The sequence below is a fragment of the Mus caroli genome, unplaced genomic scaffold, assembly GCF_978045245.1.
Source record: "Mus caroli unplaced genomic scaffold, Mus_caroli_1 scaffold_2, whole genome shotgun sequence".
Classification (NCBI taxonomy): domain Eukaryota; kingdom Metazoa; phylum Chordata; class Mammalia; order Rodentia; family Muridae; genus Mus; species Mus caroli.
Window position 1 is genome coordinate 52473101 of NW_028227257.1, and position 19848 is coordinate 52492948.

At 53.0% G+C, this 19848-nt stretch overlaps 1 protein-coding gene across 1 annotated transcript; it reads left to right on the top strand.

Moving 5' to 3' along the window:
* The first annotated feature begins 1446 nt into the window (after window positions 1–1446).
* On the top strand, window positions 1447–14531 carry Prom2 (prominin 2). The gene is made up of 24 exons (XM_021182105.3): window positions 1447–1785; window positions 2297–2346; window positions 2660–2862; window positions 2961–3081; window positions 3271–3334; window positions 3584–3673; window positions 3990–4195; window positions 4525–4599; window positions 5467–5530; window positions 5743–5902; window positions 6190–6342; window positions 7197–7320; window positions 7727–7818; window positions 7956–8040; window positions 8600–8746; window positions 9629–9700; window positions 10310–10402; window positions 10746–10799; window positions 11058–11138; window positions 11316–11384; window positions 12012–12101; window positions 12262–12368; window positions 12682–12754; window positions 12895–14531. The coding sequence occupies exons 1-23, from the start codon at window positions 1542–1544 to the stop codon at window positions 12743–12745; spliced, it is 2508 nt and encodes an 835-aa protein (XP_021037764.1). The 5' UTR covers window positions 1447–1541; the 3' UTR covers window positions 12746–12754; window positions 12895–14531.
* The last annotated feature ends 5317 nt before the right edge of the window (window positions 14532–19848 follow it).

Here is a 19848-nt window from a genome sequence, read left to right on the forward strand (position 1 = left end):
ACTTCTTTACCTGCCAGGTGACGTATGTTTCAGTCACAGAATTGAAGATGCACAGTTGAGCAGAAGAGAACTAAAAGCTGCCCTGGTGCTCCACTGGTATGGGCGTTTGCTGCACAGTCCTGACAACCTGACTTGGGAATCTACTTTTTAAAGGCCAGATATGGCCACTGGGGTGGCTGGGAGGGTAAAGGTGCTGGTGCCAACCCCGATGGCCTGAGTTTCGTCCCCAGGACTCCTGCAAATTGTCCTTTAACCACCACATGCCCACACATATAAACATACGTAAATAAATACATGGAATAAAACACTTGGCTTTAAAGGCAGATGTGGTGGCAAGAGTCAAGATGGGAGGCTGAGACAGAGCTACCCAGAAGCTCTAGGGCCAGCTAGCTCAGAGAGCTTAACTCTGCAGAAACTACAAAAAGCCTTGCCTCTCAGTACGGTGGCTTGTTAAAGCTGTCCCCTGATCTCCATACTCACACCATGCCACTCTGCACTCATACAGAGAGAGTAATTTTCAAAATCAGTTAAATATATTTTTGCATACTGTTATCTATTATATATAATATATGGAATAAACACACACACACATATATATCCCAGGATTCTACTGGAGAAGATCGCTGTTATGCGTCTTCATGTCACAGACTGCTCTGTGATAACTATTTGTGCTTATTAATGCATGAGGATCTATCCAGGTCACAGGGACATTTTCAGTTCACTTTGATGACTGCCCGTTGTTCTCTGGGGGTTGTCTCTTGGACCAGTTTGTTTCTGGTGCCATGAATAACGCTGCTAGGAATATCCCCCATCCATCAGGAGTGTTTCTCCATCACCTGCTCAGTTACAGGCTCCTGTGTATTCAGTCCTTCAAAAATCACACACCTTTGGAGACACATCTCTGGGCATAACTGGTATCGGGTTCTTGCCATTGGTGACCAGATGGGCATGGCTAGGGCAGAGGGCAACCCTCTGCTCTCCCTAAGGACAGTGCCTGCTCCAGATTGGCCTGGCAGAGGTCACTCCTGGGGACAAAACAGTGCCCAGAGGAATAGAGAGAGCCTGGCTAGTTCCTCTCTCTGCTTCCTCTGGGCATTGTGGGTCTGGTCTTAGGACCACGTCAGTGGGCCAGGGTTTCACTAGGTGGTCATGTTTAACCAGCCCTCAGGTTGGGCTGCTGGGACTGAGTGTGGAAAATTCTATTTGAAATTGGACCATCCTAGATAATCCAGAGACTCTGAGGTACCCCTGGACGGACTCCGGACTGCCCTTGCCCAGCATGTTAGGAGGGGAGAGAGGCACAGACTTCACTGAGAAAGCCAAGGGCGGCTGGGCTGGGCCCTGCCCCCTATCTGGCCTCCGCCCCTGCCCTTCCTACGCTCCCGGCGGGCGACCTGGTAGCTCCGGAGCCCAAACCTGTCGGGCCGGTTTGTAGAGCCACAGGGACGGAGGGAAGAAGGCTACAGAAGGATGCACGGCCTGCCCCGTGCTGGTCCGCACTGTCCGCCGCCTGAACCCGTGCCGCCCACCCGCCCGAACTCATGACGCGCTCACCCGGCCTCATGGTGCCCCTGCTGGGCCTGAGCCTGGGACTGGCCCTGAGCCTGTCCGAAGCTGTGGCAGCCGACTGCGGTTCCCTCGGGCGCGTGGAGCACCTGGCATTCGCTCCGGTGCCCAGGACACGAGAGCTGGCCCCTCTTGTCCGCGCGTCGGGGCCCCTGAACTCCCTCTATGGCACCGTGCGACGATTCCTCTCCGTGGTTCAGCTTAACCCCTTCCCGGCAGGTGAGTGCCCGCCCCACCTCAACCCACCCCCGCGGACGTCTGCGGGCACTGGGTCCCCAACTAGCCTCTGTGCACATCCTGTCTACAGGCAGGGTGAGGTTTCTGGTACTACACAGCCTTTTTTCTTCCACACGTTCTTAGATTCGAGAAGTAGCTAGCCAGCCCTCTTGTTTGACCTTGGGCCAGCCCCTTTTCCCCTCTAGGTGCAGGTCCATTATGTTAAATCTGGCACATTGTCCCAGCGCCATGGTGTCAGGGTTCAGGAGGGCCAGAAGAGGCGGGAGGAGGGCAAGGACTACCAGGGCAGCTGCAGGACCTACTTAGAAGAAAGGTCTGCTTGAGGCCTTCTACCAGCTGCCTCTTCTGCAGCACGATGAGGCCTGGCAAGATGTCATGGCCACATGACACTGCCCTCTCTAAGAACCTCCCTTAGCTTGGCAGTGGGGAGAGGCTAGACACAGGAGCAAGGCAGTGGCTGTCCCCCCACCCTCAGCTTGCTTCCTTTCCTCAGAGTTGATAAAGACCCTGCTGAATGACCCATCTTCTGTGAAGACAGATGAGGTGAGGAGAGAGTTACAGGTGCTGGGGAGGGAGTTAAGAGTGAGCAGAAGGCATGTGCCTGCTCAGTTCAGCCCACCTTGTGGAGTGTTTGCCAGAGTGGGGTCTTAGGCATCCTTTCCCCTCAAGGCGGGGTGTGCAGTGATCCCCAGTGTCTCTAGACCTGAGTTGCCTCATCTGTGTAACAGTAAGGGTGCCATCACCTCGTGTGTTCCGTGTGGGAGAGGAGGCATGCAAGCATTCTCTCCACTTCTGACTTCCACTGGAACAGGGGTAAGGCAGGGCGAGCCCCCTCATGCCTTGCTGCCTTGCCCAGGTGGTTCGATATGAGGCAGGCTACGTGGTGTGTGCTGTGATTGCTGGCCTCTACCTCCTATTGGTGCCCATCACTGGGCTCTGCTTCTGTTGCTGTCGCTGCCGCCAGCGCTGTGGGGGCAGAGTGAAGACGGAGCACAAGGCCATGGCCTGTGAACGTGGCACCCTCATGACCTTCCTGCTGCTGACCACCCTTGTGCTTCTGTGAGAGGCTGCCTAGGTCAGGAGGGAGGGCTGGATGGTGGCCCCTGGGCTCCTGGGCACACTGCAAACCCTTTTCTCCTTTGCCTCCCTCCCCGCAGGATTGGTATGGTCTGTGCTTTTGCTACTAACCAACACACACATAATCAGATGGGGCCCAGTGTGAAAGCTGTCCCTGAGACCCTGCTCAGCCTAAGGGGCCTGGTCTCTGATGTCCCTGAAGTGAGTACTATCCAAGCCCTCACCTGTGTCTGAGTACCCAACCTTAAGCCTCAGAACCTGCAAAGCAGAGAGGGTGTCCCTTCCCAGTGCACTTGACTGCCCCCTGATGGAAAGTCCCTGAAATACCTAACTGTAAGACGGGGCTGCTGAAGGACAGGGAAGATGGCTAATGCCCCTGTGTTTGCTTAGGAGTTGCAGGCCATTGCTGAACAGTTCTCCGTGCCTCAGAAGCAAGTCTCAAAGGAGCTGGATGGTGAGAGTTACAGTTTGCCAACTCCAGGTCCCTCTGCCCTGGCCTGCTTTAGGGAAACCTCTCAGCTCCCTTAGCCTGGACTCCACCAGGGTACCACTTCACAAAGAGGGATCTCCCTGTGCAGCAGCCGTATTACTGCAGGATGAGGAGGCCGACCCCACCTTGCAGAGACCATAGCTCGTGGGTGACCATGGGGGTGTCCTCAGCTCCTGGGGGGACCAATCCTGCCAAATGCCCTATGTTATCCAGGTGTTGGTGAGAACCTTGGGAACATAATTCATAACCAGCTCAAGAGCACAGTGTACCCGGTGCTAGCCTCAGTGCACAGCCTGGGCCAGGGTGAGTTGGACCAGTGCCCTGTATGTGGGTGGGTCCAGCAGGTGTCCTCTAGGAGCCAATCCTCCCAGCCCCCATCCCTGCATTTCATGTACTACCCCAGCTCCACCCAAGTCTTTCTCCACCCATTATCCAGGAATCTGCATGTGGCACCCCTGCCTACCTTCATGGCCTCATGTGCCCAGAGGCAGTTTCCACTGTGGCTACAGACAGTTTATGTCCCTTTAGCCAGGAGGAGGGAGTATGGTGCCTCTTTTTCTTAGGTGTCTGAGAACACCAGGAAATGAGGAGATCCTCAGGCCATGTGTAACTCTCTTAGCCCTGCAGGTCTCCATAGACCACCTTCGAGCCCTGAACACCACCTCAGTGGAACTGCAGGAGGCTCAGCGGCACCTGGAGCCACCTGTACAGGCACACCGGGAACGCCTGCTCGCCCTGCTTCAGGACAGCTGGTGCCACGAGGAGAATTGCAAGCGGGTGCTCAGCCAGGCCAGTGCTCTGCAACTGGGCGCTGACTTTAGCCAGGTGCAGGCCCTGAACAAAGCCACTGGGACTTGGAATGATGGGTCTAGCCTGTGCTTTTGGAACCCTCTGGCATCCTAGTGACCAGACGACTTTCCTTCCTTGGGCTATACCTTCCTTTCTGGAGCACCCAGGGTTAATGACCCTTCATTCTTAGAGTGAGCTGAAGCTCTCCGTATGCCACACACTGAGCCCTGAGCCTCATGCATATTAGCTTCTCAGGCTCTGCGCCCCAGAGTGCTAGGGACTCTGTGGTTCCCATTTTACATTTGAGTATACTAAGGGGTCAGAGGCACCTCCTTCCTCCTATAGACATCTTTCTCATGTCACAGACGCCCCCTGTGGATGATGTCCTGCATCGGCTGAAAGATGTCCCAGAAACCAACTTCTCCAGCATGGTCCAGGAGGTACACCCTAGTTTGGTTACCTGGGTTCTTGCTCCACCTACTTGGAAACTAACAAGGGGAAGGGGCTCAGTTTCACTCTCTAGAAGAAGAACCCAGTTAAGCTGGGCAGTGGTAGCTTTAATCCCAGCACTTGGGAGGCAGACACAGGCAGATCTCTGAGTTCGAGACCAGCCTGGTCTACAGAGTAAGTTCCAGGACAGCCGGGGTCATACAGAGAAACCCTGTCTTGAAAAACCCAAAAGAGGGACCTGATTAAATTGAGCCCACCCTCACCCTGTGGCAGCCTGGGCTCATTGTGCCAGTCTCTACTGGACATAGTCAGATGGGAGAGGTTGATCTGCAGCTCAGAAAGAGTTGGGCTCCCATAAGGGACAGGGTCTTTGAGCCACAAGGGAACAGGTGCTTTGGCTGTACCCCAGAGGGCAGGCCTGCTCTCTGGGTGGATACAGCCAAGGCAGGGGTGGCACCGCGTGAGTCAGAGCCTGTGATCCAGGGCCTGAAGTTGAAGAATTAGTGAGTCAGCTGTGCTGGGAGGCTGAGAAGAAGGAAGCCAGGCTAACACAGATGGAAGGCTGGAAGCTGGACTGAGGGAGTAGAGCCGGCTGCTAGCATGGGATGGGTGCACAGTGAGAGGATGAGAGCCAGGGCTGTCTAGGAAGTGACTTCGAGTAGAAGGGGGTGGAGGAGTTCATAACATGCCATGTGTGGAAGGCTTGAGTCAGGCAAGAGAAGCCATGTTTACAAGGACAAGACCACTTCCTTGGCTGGGAGCATGGAATAGCAGCACCCTCCCTCTGGGTCTGTGACTTTAAGACCCCAAGGTGGAATTCCAAACAGCAATAGACACAGCTTTTCTTGGTTCTGCAGGAGAGAGCCACCTTCAATAACCTCCCGCTCCTGGTTCAAGTGCAGGCGGTCAGTGTGGTCAAAGGTGAGGCCCTGCTTAGGGCCCTGGCTGGCTGCCTGGAATGCCACCCGCCCCCCCCCCCAGCACACCCCTTCCAGGGAGGCTTGCTGAGAGGAGCTGGGCAGTGGTGGGGATGGCTGTGTTCCCTGTCTGCTAGGTTCTCTGTGAGTCCCAGAGATCTATCCCTGACTCCTGGGTGCCCTCTTTATCCTCTGAAACCCTATGGCTTTGGGCAGATGTGAAAAAGGCACTGGCTGAGCAGCCTGAAAGGTTGAGGATGCTGGCCCAAGCGTTCCCAGGTTCAGAGGCAGCCTCCCGCTGGAGCCAGGCACTGGAGGGGCTGGAACAGTGCAGCCGCCCCTACTTGCAGGAGGTGCAACAATATGAGACATACAGGTGGGTGGTGCTTTGAACCTCCAACCATCCATGGTCACTTCCAGCCTGACAATACTACTACCTCCTTTTAAGCCAAGAACCCTAACCCCTGTGGTTTCCATGTCTCCCCAGGCTGTGTATGCCCAAGTCTGAGCCTGGGGGCTCTGTAAAAGCTATGAGACCTCAGCAAATGTTCGCACCCCTACTTCTAAAGATCCAGTCTGGTGCCTAGAGGCCTAGGACCTAGGCCAGTCCTCCGGTACCAGATGGCTTCCTTCTCAGTGAACCCCATACTCTCTCTGTGGCAGGTGGATTTTGGGATGTGTGCTGTGCTCTGCCATCCTGCTTGTGGTGATCTGTAACCTGATGGGCCTCAGCCTGGGCATCTGGGGGTTGTTTGCCAGGGAGGACCCCAGCCACTCTGAAACCAAGGGCGAGGCTGGAGCCCGCCTCCTCATGGCGTAAGAAAAGGTTGGGGAGGGGAAAGGGGCTCCGCTGTTGGGTTGCCAGATTCCTCCCGGTACAGCTACAGGAGTGGAGCCTGGCAAGGCGGGGGAATGAACCCTGATGCTGACCTGGTGCCCCACTCCTTGAGTGACTCTGGGCAAAGCAATGACCTTCCTGGGTCTCAGTGTCCTCCAAGCGGGTTGGGCTGAAGAAGGAAGAGCAACACCAATAGTAACTATAGTACTTCCACCAAGCCCAGACACCGCCGCAAATTCCTTCTTAACGCAGCCTGTAGGCAGCAAAGGCAGCAAAGGCAGAATCAGCCTGTCATCCTTAAACTGGATGGTCTCTAAGGCCAGGGCTGCCACATACAATTGGCCAGGCTGTTCATACAAGGCACCTGGATTAGTGAGGAGTTGAAATCCACCCTACATTTTACTCTCCAGGCCTCATGACCTGGCATGGGACTGCGCCAACTCACAAAGACACTCTGTAAGTCAGTGGCACCGGTCAAAGGGTCCTAACTGCCCAGCATCTTCAGAGTGCTATCTATGTAGATGACAGTGATTATGTAGAAAGGTTGGTCACTGGAGCAAGTCTCTTCCATGAACCCTACGTTCAGATATAGCTCTTTGAACGAGCAGGTGTCCTTCCTCTAGGCTACCGTGGCAGCAGAACCGAACAGTAATTTGGGGGTGGATGGATGAGGATGCCAAGAAGTTGTCAGGAGTACTGGGTTCTCCTTTGCCCAGGAGACATGCCTTGTTGCCAACAGGTGGTTTATGCTGTCTCGGGGACGTGGGTGGGGACAAGGATGGCTCAGGGCAGTCAGCTTCCACATTCCTTCAACCATGTCTCTCACCTCCAGAGGTGTGGCCTTCAGCTTCCTCTTCGCAGTCCCCCTCATCCTCCTTGTCTTCGCCACTTTCCTGGTGGGTGGCAATGTGCAGACGCTGGTGTGCCGGAGCTGGGAGAGTGGAGAGCTGTATGAGGTGGGCCTGGGCCTGTTCCAGCTTGGAGGGAGCTTGGGCCAAGAGACTGAGTCAGGAGGAAGTGGGAGCCAGAGGAGCAAGTGGAAGATGGGGCCAGGAGGGAGGAGGATGAGATGGGGATGCAGATAGAAACCCGCGAGCCCCAAGCCCCTAAGGTGCTCCCCAGCACTCCAGGTGGTGGCACCTATACCACCCGAATTCAACTCTGAGTCTGAGAAGGACACTGTACTGAAGGCCCTGCTTGTATCACTGCCAGAGATTCATGGGCAAAGTCCCCATAAGGAGTCAGTGCCTGGAGTCATTTGAATTGGAGAATGGGTCTGGTTGAAGTAACAGGTGGCACCAAGCATTAGGGAAGGCTTGCCCCTCACCTGTCTGTGCTCCACTTCTTCCTGCCCACCTGCAGTTTGCAGACACCCCAGGAAACTTGCCACCATCCATGAACCTGTCCTATCTTCTTGGCCTGAAGAAAAACATCAGCGTCGTCCAGGCCTATCAGTGAGCGGGTGTCCTGGGCCTGGGGCTAGGATCGGGGAAGAGAAGGGAGATGCAGAAGTGGATGTCTCCTTAGGGTGATGCCAACCCCACCTGCCATCCCTGGTGGCTCTTTGTTGATGTGTATCTTTCTTCCATAGACAGTGTAAGGCAGGGGCAGTACTCTGGAAGGTTCTACAACTCAATGACTCCTATGACCTGGATAAGCACCTGGATATCAAACAGGCAAGGGAATCCCTACATCCCTTTCTTCTGTTCTTCTGGGGAATTACCTCTGAACTAAAAAACAAAAGAAAACAAAACAAAAAAGCTCTTATCAAGGTACCCAAGGCAGAGATCTGAGCAATCAACTCAGGGCCTGGTCAGGGCTTGAACTCTGGCAGATTCTAGGGGTATGGGTAGGTGTGTGAGTGGCTGGTCGCCATGGGTCTCTCTAAGCATGTGCTCCAGGGTAAACTGAATACAGCACCAGTTATGGAAGGAGAGGACAGTGACAGTGGGTGGGGGTGTCCTGATGGGGACAGGTAAAATGTCCTAGCTGGGAATGGCGTGGAAGTGTTCCAGAGCTAGTTGAGTGACACTGGTGGAAAACTCTCTGGGACCCTTGCTGAGCCCTCAGCCACAGTTACCACATGGTCCCTGGAAGTAGGCTGGGACTCTGAGTAGAGGTCTCTTGGGAGCCTGTGATGTTGTATCTAGAGTAGGAGCCCTGCAGATGCAGGTAATGGCCCTTAAGCCAAGCAACCAAGCTCAACAATGTACCTCATCCTGTCCCCTTCCCCAGTATACCCACAAGATTCAGCAGGATCTTCAGAGCTTCCAAGTAGATTTGAAGGAGCTAGACCTGTTGAGACCCACTGCCCGTCAGGACCTGGAGGCTTTGCAGAGGAGCGGGCTGGAGAAAATCCACTACAGAGGCTTTCTTGTGCAGGTCAGTGAGGGGGGACATCTGGTGCCCCAGCGGCACGTGACACCCCGTGAAAGGGCCATCCTGGGTGTGTTCTGCATCTCTCCAGCTCTCTTCACTCCTGGGGCTTTTTCCTGTTAAGGACCTACACACACTTTGCGCGTCCCTCAAGCAAGGGCACGTGTCGCTGTTCATGGTCCTGAATGCACCGCTGCTAAGAACGCACTGCCACTAAGAAAAGTCAGGGTGACACTGATTTTGTTGTTGTTGTTGTTGTTGTTTTCTTTTCCACACACATATGGGTGTTTTGTCTGCACGTGTCTGTGCACCACATATATGCAGTGTCTGTGGAAACAAGAAGAGGGAAGCTGATACCATGAAACTAGAGTTTCAGATAATTGTGAGCCACCCTGTGGGTGCTGGAAATCCAACTGGGGACTTCTGGAAGAGCAGCCAGTGCTTTTAACCGCCAAGTCAACTCTACAGTCGGACAATGACTTTCTTCCAGTCGTTCCAGAAGGCACCTTGTTTTTTACTTTTTATTCCACTGGAAACTCTGAAATACCTCACAGCTTCAGTTCAAACTCAAGATGACTCCTCACAATGGACTTACTGGGGCTGGGGATTATGGCTCAGTTTGTAAAGTTCTTGTCTGTGGTGTAGAGCCCTGGGTTCCATCTCCAGTACTGCATGAAGCCTGATGTGGTAACACATGGATGAACCCCAGTGATTGAGATACAGAAAGAGGGGAATGTGCACGTTTGAGTTCAACCTAGGCTATATGAGACCTTCCCTGAGATAACAGAGAGAGTGATGGGGGTGGTAGAAATGAGTCCAGGAACTCAGAGGCTGAGTAACTGGGGACATCTGGGTTCAGCCTTCTTGGTGTCTCCTGTCTTTCCTCAGATCCAGAAGCCTGTGGTGAACACTGACATGTGGCAGCTGGCGCAGGAGCTGGAAGGACTGGCCCAGGCCCAAGTAAGAAGGGAACAGAGACCCTTTAGCCAGTCATCAAGAAGAATATCTGGGCAGGAGGGGCTAGGAATGCTGGGATTGGAGAGGGGACAGGGACACATGGGCTGAGGCTTTTTACCCTGCTGTTGGACTTGAAGCTCTGCATCTTCAGTTCCCATTCAAGCCCTGCTGCCAATTTTGTGTGGCCTTGGGCAGGCCATTTCAGATCTCTGTCTCTCCATCTGTAGACTGTCGCAGTCTCGTATCAGATGAAGTATCTGGCCTAACTTCACACAGCTGGGCCAGCCTCAGAGTCCGCTGGGACAGGTGTTGTGAGGACCCTGAATGGACACGTGCACTCAGTATTTATGGACATCCCACGTTCCTGAAGTTCCTTTTCAGATATCTTGACCCTGGGAAGAGCAGGGAACATTGCCCAGTTTTAGCAGTAGTATCTACAGCTAATATGTAGAGCATCCAGCTTGCGGCCAGCCTAGAGCAAGGCGGGCCTGAGCTCGGGGGTTACTGTCTCAGCCCAGCACTTTCCACATCCCTTTGATAAACTCCTTGAAGGGCTGCTCTTCCTATTGGGGTGGGACCCTATTGGGGTCTGATCCCTTTGTCTACCCTCAGAATGACTCTTTACTGAGGCAGCAGCTACAGGAGGAGGCCAGAGAACTTCGAAGCCTCTACCAGGAGAAGGTTGTCCCCCAGGAGAGCCTTGTGGTAAGCTCAGAGGGATTCTGAGGCCTGAGGAAGAGGAGGGATAGAGAGAGGACAGTGAATGAAGGAGGGGACAGCGACATTCTCCATTTCTCTCTCTCTCTCTCTCTCTCTCTCTCTCTCTCTCTCTCTCTCTCTCTCTCTCTCTCAAGACAGGGTTTCTCTGGATAGACCTGGCTATCCTGGAACTCACTCTGTAGACCAGGCTGGCCTTGAACTCAGAAATCCACCTGCCTCTGCCTCCCAAGTGCTGGGATTAAAGGCGTGCACCACCACGCCTGGCTCACATTCTCCATTTCTTGCCTCTGAATTCTTGCCTGTAACAGCCCTGAATCTTCCTCCACAGACCAAGCTCAACTTCAGTGTCAAGACCTTGGAGTCCTTGGCCCCAAGTCTGCAGGTGGCTAATGGGAGTGGGGGCAGGGGGGCGGTCGGAACAGGTGGGCAATAGAGGAAAACAGGATGGCTGCTTTGAGATCTCTGCTCCTACTGTCCCATTAGAAGGTGAAGGGGGCGGGGTCAGATCATTAAGGATCCCTTTCTTAGGCCTCTGGGTCCTAGAGCCTACTCCTCCTCCCTTAAGGTGGTGTGTGGTATAGCGTAGGATGGATGGTGAGTGGAGAGATGGATGGGTGATCTAGGCTCTCATCTCCTGCAGGTGAATATCTCAGACTTTCTTGACAGTGTCGTCCGTCTAAAAGGAGAGCTGCCTGTGCAGATCAACCACATCCTGAGGAATGTGAGTTGAGGGTAGGGTGTGGCCTCTAAGCCAAACGTGAAGCGTCTACCCCAGGCTTCCCCAGCTCATCCTCACTGTGGCTCCCGTGAGAGCCAGGCTTGTCCTGATGATCCCAGATATGGAGGGGTCTGGAGAGGCAGGACCCTTGCCAACCCAGGACTTCACTCCTTCCTGCAGGCCACTGAGTGTTTCCTGACCAGGGAAATGGGCTACTTCTCTCAGTATGTGACCTGGGTGAAAGCAGAGGTAAGTGAGGGTACAGATGTCTGCCTGGGCCTCAAAGCATACCCAGCCCAGTGGACAAGCTGTGGAGCCCTTCTGGGGTACGAAGGCCTTTGGGATTGGACCCAAACTCCCAAACCTGCCATCTGCATCCTTGCAGAGTGAATGCTGTCTACTCCACTTCTACCCCCAGCCATTTTGTAAGACCCAAGTGTGGACTCTATGCCTCTCCATGAACAGGTCCCTCGTCCTGCTTCTTTAAGGCCAGCCATCCAAGCCCACCTCCTCCTGCACACCCTGTGGGCCACAACTTCTGGAGAGGCATCACAGGGGGGTAGCTGACCTTGAGTATCTGTGTGTGTAGTATGTGCACACATGTAAAGTTAGGCATGTGTGTGCCTCTCTAGCGAGGATGGCTTAAAGCCATGGTAGGGGACATGGTGAGACTTACACATAGGCTGGCGAGTAGATGCAAAGAGGGAGAGCTGAGCAGGAAGTTCAGTGTCCAACCTTCCTGAGAACCCATGGCCGTTATGTCTGTGTGTGCGCCCACTACTCTATGAGCAAGCGTGAGGTGTTCCTCAGAATATGGGGTACACATCTGTAGGTCCAGGTGACTTCATATCTACCTGCCTCATGTTGGCATGACAGGTGACTCAGCGCATCGCCACCTGCCAGCCCTTCTCTACAGCCCTGGACAATGGTCATGTGATCCTGTGTGACATGATGGCTGACCCCTGGGTGAGTGTCCCCAACCCACCATGGGTACAGAGCAAATGGAAGGGGGCAGGAGGAGGACGTGAGCCCAGGTCATGTGGAGTCAGAGCGGGGCCTCTGGGAACGGGGCTGGTGGGGAGGCAACAGCCTAGCTCAGGGAGCTGACCTCGTGGCTCCTGTCCAGAATGCCTTCTGGTTCTGCCTGGGGTGGTGCGCCTTCTTCCTCATCCCCAGCATCATCTTTGCTGTCAAGACCTCCAAATACTTCCGTCCCATCCGGAAACGCCTCAGGTGAGGGGCTGCCAGAATGACTGTGGGCATCAGGTATCCGGGAAGTCTTTACAGCCATTGGGCTACACCCTGGCCGGAAACCTCCCAGGCAGAGAGAGCTTCTGGCCCAACTCTAAGGAGTGGTGGGGACTGAAAGTTCCCACGTAAGCCGGCCACGTGTCTTTCTTGCTGCTGCACATCCACTTGGGGGAATAGCTTGGGACTTCTCGTCCTCTGGAGGATTCCTGAGGCAGGGACATCAGAGCTCTGAGTGTCCCTGTGTCAGGGTTGAAGGTCTGTGCTAGGGACTCACTTTAGTTCTGTGATGTCACAGCTCCGCCAGCTCTGAAGAGACACAACTTTTCCATATCCCCAGGGTCACCTCTCTGAAGCTATAGAACCCACCGGTGAGTTCCATAATCCCTCGGTGCCTGAGCTTAGGGGCTCCAGTTGGGGTTTTCAGCATAGAGGAGGACAGGAAGGCTTGGAGTCTCTGTCTGGGTGCCCCTCACCCACAGCCACCTGTTTCCTTTTTGATTTATAACAGGGCAAGGTGATTCCTGGGGGCTTCCTGTCCTTTGTCCTTGTCTCAGCCTGGACCAGAAGACATCTGTAACCTCTGTCCCAGAGCCCAGGCTGGCCTCTAGTGCTGGGCTGTCCCCTCCTCTTCTTTAGCTTACCCAGTTCACATTTGCACTTTCTCCTTGTAGCCCAAATCACTCCCAGTCTTTACAGAGCTAACAGGTTCTTCTGCGTGTCTATCCTTGTCCTCCTCACTGTGGTATCTCAGCAACAGGAAAGGCCTCTTCACCACCCATGGGAGTTCTTTCTCCAGCACCCTCCATTTGCCTTGTTTCTTTCCCCCCTCTACTATCTAAGCTCCTTTTCCCCTTGTCTAAGTTTGGTCCCCCCACCTGCCCCAACATCCTTCTTGCTCCCTTCCCCAGACCATTGCTTGCTCTCTCCATGGAGGTCCTGCCTCCTCCCCTTGTTCCCTTTACCTTGCCCTTACTGCCACCTTGCTGGCTCCCAGGCCTCCCTGCACAGAACAAACATCAAGGTTGAGGTTGTGACCTTTGAGCCTTCTGCAGCTCTCTTCTGAATCTCCTGTTACCAGTGGGGCAAGACAGGCCTGTCTGAGGGCTGAGCTGTCCTGTCTGCATTCTGGGTTAGAAATACCAGTGCTGAACATTGGCTCCTAAGAGAGAACCAGGGATGTGGGCCACGCTGGGGCTCCCCCTTGCCTTGGAGACAGTAGCATGGGTGGTCCCACTGTCTTCCCAGGATGGATCTGGTAGTAAGAACAGGGCTTTGCACTTCCCCTGCCATACTGCACATATGGCCTGGGACCACCCCTCGCTTATCTCTGGATGGTCCCTATGTGCTGGGCATTAAGTCCAGAAAGGACAAAGAAAAGGGAGACAATATGGACCGATCTCTGCTCCAATCACAGGTTCTTACTTTCCCATATTTTGGTTCTGGGTCCCTGAAGCTGGGTCTCTAAGGCAAAGGCTCAGCATACAATTTGGTGTTTAATGAGCATTTGTGGGAAGAACTGCAAGGCCTCTCTAACTGCAGGCATCCTGGGACTGCTATAGAAATTCAGTGGGAGGAGCAGAGCCTGCCTTAGCCATGTGATTCACGGCCTGGTGCTGCTCGCTGGGGTACCTCAAACGCGTGACATAGGCCCCCAGCCTCGATTAATTTTATTATAAAATGGAGAGGTTCCTCAGGGCCTGTGTGCAGGGTTGTGAAAGTCAAACACGGTGATGGGCAGAACCCCTGACAGGCCTGGTGCCAAGCAAGTACAATTTGTGCAGCCCAGGAGTTGAGAGCCAGGCTGAGGGCAGAGCCAGGGTTTGGTGTGAAGAGGATGAGTGCCCTTTATGGTGGTAATCCTCCCTATCTCTGGGCATGTTGATGTGGAATTACATTATGAATGTACAAGCACCAGTTTTGCTGCTAGGACTAAGGATGGTGGTACCCAATGTACAAACGTACAAAGACTCCAGCAAGCACACTCTCAAACAGGCATCCTGGGATGTGCTTTCTACCCCCAGAAGTTGGAAGGTTTTGTTTTGTTGTTTGTTTGTTTTCAGTTATTATTGATTTGTTAACTTGGGGGTGAGGAAGTGACACCCTGTATTTTTTTTAAATGCAACTGATTGGATTTAAACAAATGAAATAAAAGCAATAAAAAAATCATTTCCAGTTCTCTGTCAGAGTTGCTCATCTGATCTACTATATACCTGAGCACATTAAAGCAAAGCTACGTTAAACTTGATTCTCTCTTGTAGATGGGAGTCCCTGGTGATCTGCTCCTAGTGGTGGTTGTATCCCTTGTTTTTCTTAGTTTCATCTTGCCTGTCCTATGTGGTAGGGCTGCTTGAATGTTGGCGCTCTTGTATCTGAAACTCTGTCAGAATAGTTAGAGGCTTTGGATGACAGTGTCTTCCCTGGGATGTTGTGTACATCCAGCAGTGGTGGAGGACGCAGCAAACAGGGTCACCTTAATCCTTTGGCAGAGACCAAATAACTCAAAGTTCCCTGGAAAGGAGGTCAATGCCAACATTTTACATTCCTAGGGTGAAGCATGGGAAAATTACACCTCTCTTCAGTGGGCTTGGCTTCGAACCAGGTGTCAGTTAAAGTTCTGTTCAGCATCTTCTGGGATAAGAACTCAGCCATCATTCCCACCGTGCCTGGTTTTGTGTGGTGCTGGGATTCAAGTCTAGGACTTCATTCATATTAAGCAAGCATTCTATCAAGTGAGCTACATCTCCCTTCCAGCTCTGTGTTTCTTTTCAGGCCTGTTTGCTCTCTGCAGCTTTTATATATACACATACACATACACACACACATACACACATATACATACACACAGACACATACACACAGACACATACACACAGACACACACACAGACACACACACATACACACATATACATACACACACATACACACATACACATACACACAGACACATACACAGACACACACATACACACATACACACACATACACACATATACATACACACATATACACACATACACATACATACATACACATACACACACATACACATACACACATACACACACATACACACATACACACACATACACACACACACACACGCATACACACACATACACACACACACACACATACACTATTTCAAATGCTCAAAAGGCACATACATCACACATTCTTTTATAAGTGGTGTCTAACTGGGAATTATTCCTCCAGCTTAGCACCCAGAAACCTTGTCACAGCCGTGGAACACTAGTTTGGAGAAGGGGTTGTTCGGAAACACTCAGGAAAGAAGCGGTGTTGGCAGTTGACAAAGAGACAGATGTAGCTATAGAGGAAAACATGGCTACTTTCCTGGTTTAAAATGCTGAGTGGTACCTGGCTCCACCTGCTTCATAGAGAGACTGAAACCCCTCACACTGGCTGTTGTCTGCCACCACCGCACTCTCTGCGAAGGTCAAGTTGGTATCTGGTTGAGCCTGATGAAGCTCCAGGAAGTTACCAGATTGCTTCATCAAAGTTAGTTTCAGGTCTCCTGGGCCTGACCCTGGACATGTTCTCCTGGATTCTCTGCAGGTCTCCATCTCCTGTGATCACATGGGAGGAAGGCCCTGCCTCCAGGGAAGTTTGAGTCAGATGTCCTTTGATGTCTCTGTAACAGGAGGGATGGCAGATTGGCCCTAGGAGTTCTGCCAGGTGCTCCACCTGGCCACTCAGTACAAGGCCCTGTGGCAGATTCTGCCAAAGTACTATGTGGGTTAGGGCATCTGAGGCTCTAGGTGAGCAGGTCTGGGCAGCTCAGGGTACAAAGCAAGGGCCACATGGCTGGGGGTCCAGCACAGTAAGCAAACATTCATTCACTGAGCTAAGACTGTAAACCAGGAAGCGTGCTAGGTACTACGAATTAGCCAAGAAAGAGGCAGCCATTTAGCTCCTTGGTTTAGAAAAGGAAGGCACAGGGATTGGGTGTGAGCAAAATACAACCAGAGAAATTCCCTGGGTCCAACCTGAAGTCCCACTCAGGTTTGAAATGGACAGTGACCCTCCCCATATTGTCCAAGAGCCAAAACCGTTTCTTTACCTCTTCAGGACAAGTACTGAGCTAGGATGCTGGCAGTCAGCCCGATGGAACAAAGCTTTCTCTCCTTGCAACTTGTCCTTCCCTGAGTATCTCAGCTATGCCATGAGGAGTGCTTCACACTCTTCAGTCTTACAGACAGTAAGAAAGTTGTAGACCTGGGTGAGGAGAGTTGGAGTGATGGGAAGTGAGACCTATCCTGGCTGCTGGCCATAGGTGATGTGGGATTTAGAGATGATGCAGCCACACCCTCATCTGCATTGAGGGTACCAAGGGGCCAGGGCCTATGGAGACTTGAGGGAGGGAGGCTAGGCCTGAGGGTGAAGTGAGGTGTCTTCCCTTTACTAAAGCCAGAAGCAAGAGGCATCAAAGAAGAGCAGGAGGGTCAACAAGATGGCTCAGTGATCAAGATGGCTCAGTGGACAAGGGAACTTACTGCCAAGCCCGAGCTTGAGCTCTCAGACTAAGTGGTTGGAGAACCAACTCCCACAAATTGTGCTTTGAGGCCCATGTCCACTTCCTTCCTCCTTTAAATAATAAATAAATAAATAAAATAAAAAAGAGCAAGTGGGGTTCATGGACTCCCTGCAGTTTGAGAAATGCAGGAAGCAGCTGCTTCCTTCTCCCTCTTTAGGAGTCACTGTTAGCTGTATAAATGGCAGAGCTTGGGGGAGGGCTACTGGTTCAAATGAAGGCTCCTGTGAGAGTTGGGACAGGGCCACGTTGGTTGGCCTTGCTCCAGGCCTGGCAAAGGCACAGGCTTCAGGCAAGAGCAGGTGCATCTACCCCTGGGTGTTGGACGCTCCTTGATAGTCATGATCCCCAACCACAAACTAGCCACCAACTGATAAAATGCCTCTGTCTGACTGGCCTGGAGGCACGTGTGTAGGGCATTGTATTGATTAATGGCTGATGTGAGAGGGTCCAGCACACAGAGGGTACCCCCTGGCCAGGTGGGTGTTGGCTATATAAGGAAAGCAGGCTGAACAAGCCAGGAAGCAGTGTTCTTCCATGGTCTCTGCTTCAGTCCCTGCCCTGACTTCCCTCCATGCTACACTGTTTGCTGAAATAAACCCTTTCCGCCCACAAGTTGCCTGTGGTTTATCGCAGCAACAGAAAACAAACTGGGACACTGGGCCCTGAGGACCCTTGGAGCTGCCCACGACAGAAAAGGGGGAGCCAGGAACTCCACCAAACCCAAGGAGAAGCTTAGCCAGTGCTGACCACCCACCCTGCCTAGGAGCAGGTCTCCTGCCCTCAGCAGCTCAGCCTGAGCCCAGTGGCCCCCACTTCAGGGCAGGTGTGCTGAATATGAGTGAGCCCAAAAGAGAGCCCCGACTGTGCTGGGTGACCCGAAGTGACTAAGATCTGCTTCTGTTCCCCTCCCAAGAAGGGTCCTGGCCTGTCAGGTTTCCATGTGGCTGGTGGCAAAAGAGATTTCAAAGGGTCTGAGAAAGGCAGCAGAATCAACTCTGGGTATTTGCAGTTCCAGGCTGTGTCCACTTCTGAGATTTGCAGCTCCCAGAAGAAGGCTTTTTAGGGCAACAGACATTTTTGGAGCTCTTTCGAGATTAGACCTGACTGCACACAGTGGTGGCCCTCTCACAAGGAAGGACTGTGAGGCACGAGCCCTGAAAGATGTCCCTACCTGCTCTCCAAGGCCCAGACACAGAAACGGCCTGAGGGGAAGACAGAGCTAAGACAGACAGAGGCTTTTCAGAGCTAAGTCTGAGAGGCCAGAGGAGGAAATAATTGAGTCTGTTCGGGAGAGGTCTTGAGCAGGAACTGGGGAGGGTTCAGAGGACTCCAAGGTCTTTGGTTGTGTTTTTGTGAGTTTCTCTCTTACATAGGAGGAGAGGGCTCCAGTCAGCTGTAGTGGCCCACAACTGAGTCTTCGAGTGTTATAATACAAAGAAGAAAACAGCCTCCTGAAATATGGAATTATCCCTCCTTCTTCCTCATGCAATCTGTACCCCACCCCACCCCCGGCCCACTCGAGGAAGCCACAGCCGAGGTCCATCACCCTAACAGTTTTCACACCACACTGGGCCTCCTTCAGCATCCTAAACCTTTTTGTGGGTTCAGCAGGCCCCCAATCTTCTCAAATTCCAAGAGTTTAGGGGAAGTTGGCCTATGCCCGTGTGGCAAAGCAAGGCTGAGGTCCACTTGAAGAGATCTGCTTCAGCCCTTTTCATTCCTCCATCTCCCAGAGACCCTGGAAGGACCCCAGCAATGCCCAGGCCCTGGGAAAGTCTGAGAGGACCCAAGGAAAGGAGGTCAGGTGATTTGAGGCTCCTGGCAGGGCACAGATGCCCATTCATGAGTTTTATGAGGAGGGCCTGCTAGATAGGGCTGGGGAGGTTGCTGGCTCCCTGGTAGGCCCAGGATGCGAGGGTTCTGTTCTAGGCTAGCTCTGCCACAGCCTGTTACTCCCAAGGAGCTCCTATCAGAGGAATGGAATCTCAGCAAGGGAGCCAAGCAGAGACTTGTGGCTTTCCAGAAAAAGGCACTGACTTGGAGTGGAGTGCTCAGACAACCCTGCCTCTCAAAAAAATGTCACAAGTAAGGACAGGGCTTGATTCCTGAATCATGGACATGTAACTGGTGGGTAGAGAGTTCTTCCAGAAGTGGCTCTGAGTGAACATAGTCTGGATATACTGCTTTGTTGGATAGGCAAAGACTCAGCTTTCCTGAATTTTGCCATCATTAACATAGACTGGAATAATGACCCTTTTCTCCTAAGCCCACTATGCCACTCCAAGGCCTTATGGGAACTTGCCTAATACCAAGTCCGTTGGGAAGATTGGCCCTGACCCGGGAGCCTCTGGGACCCTTGTCATCCTCTTTCCCAGAGAGCCCTCTGTGGGTTGAGTCCCTTTCCCGGAGCGAAGTCCTGCTGCGCAGATGGCAGAGCTGTCCCCTCCCCTCTGGGGACAGCTTTCCTGCCTCGGGATCAGCAGCCCCAGGGTTTTGCCCGGGAGGGTCTAGCAGCTGGCGCTAATTGGCTGACTCAATAAAAAGGGGGTGGGACAGGGTAGGGAGGGCAAGCAAGTGCTCCTGGGCTTTCTGGGAACGAGGGGATGGCTCAGGCTCTGTTTCCATGGGAACTACTGGCACTGGCAGGCTCCTCCGGGCGCCAAAAAGGGAAACTTGGCGCAGGTCTCCGTACCTGGCTCCTGGTGGATTCCCTTGGGCATTAGAAAATGCCCAAAAGCTTGTCTCCCACAGGGCAGGCAGGAGCCTTCCCGTGGACGCTCAGGACCCTCGATCCCTTCTCCATCCCCAGGTCCCACGCCAGGAGATCTAGGGGAGGTCCCGAGGTTGCTCTGAATGCCTGAATTTGGTCCCAACCTCAAGTCAAAGGACAGTGAAACTGGGGAAGTGT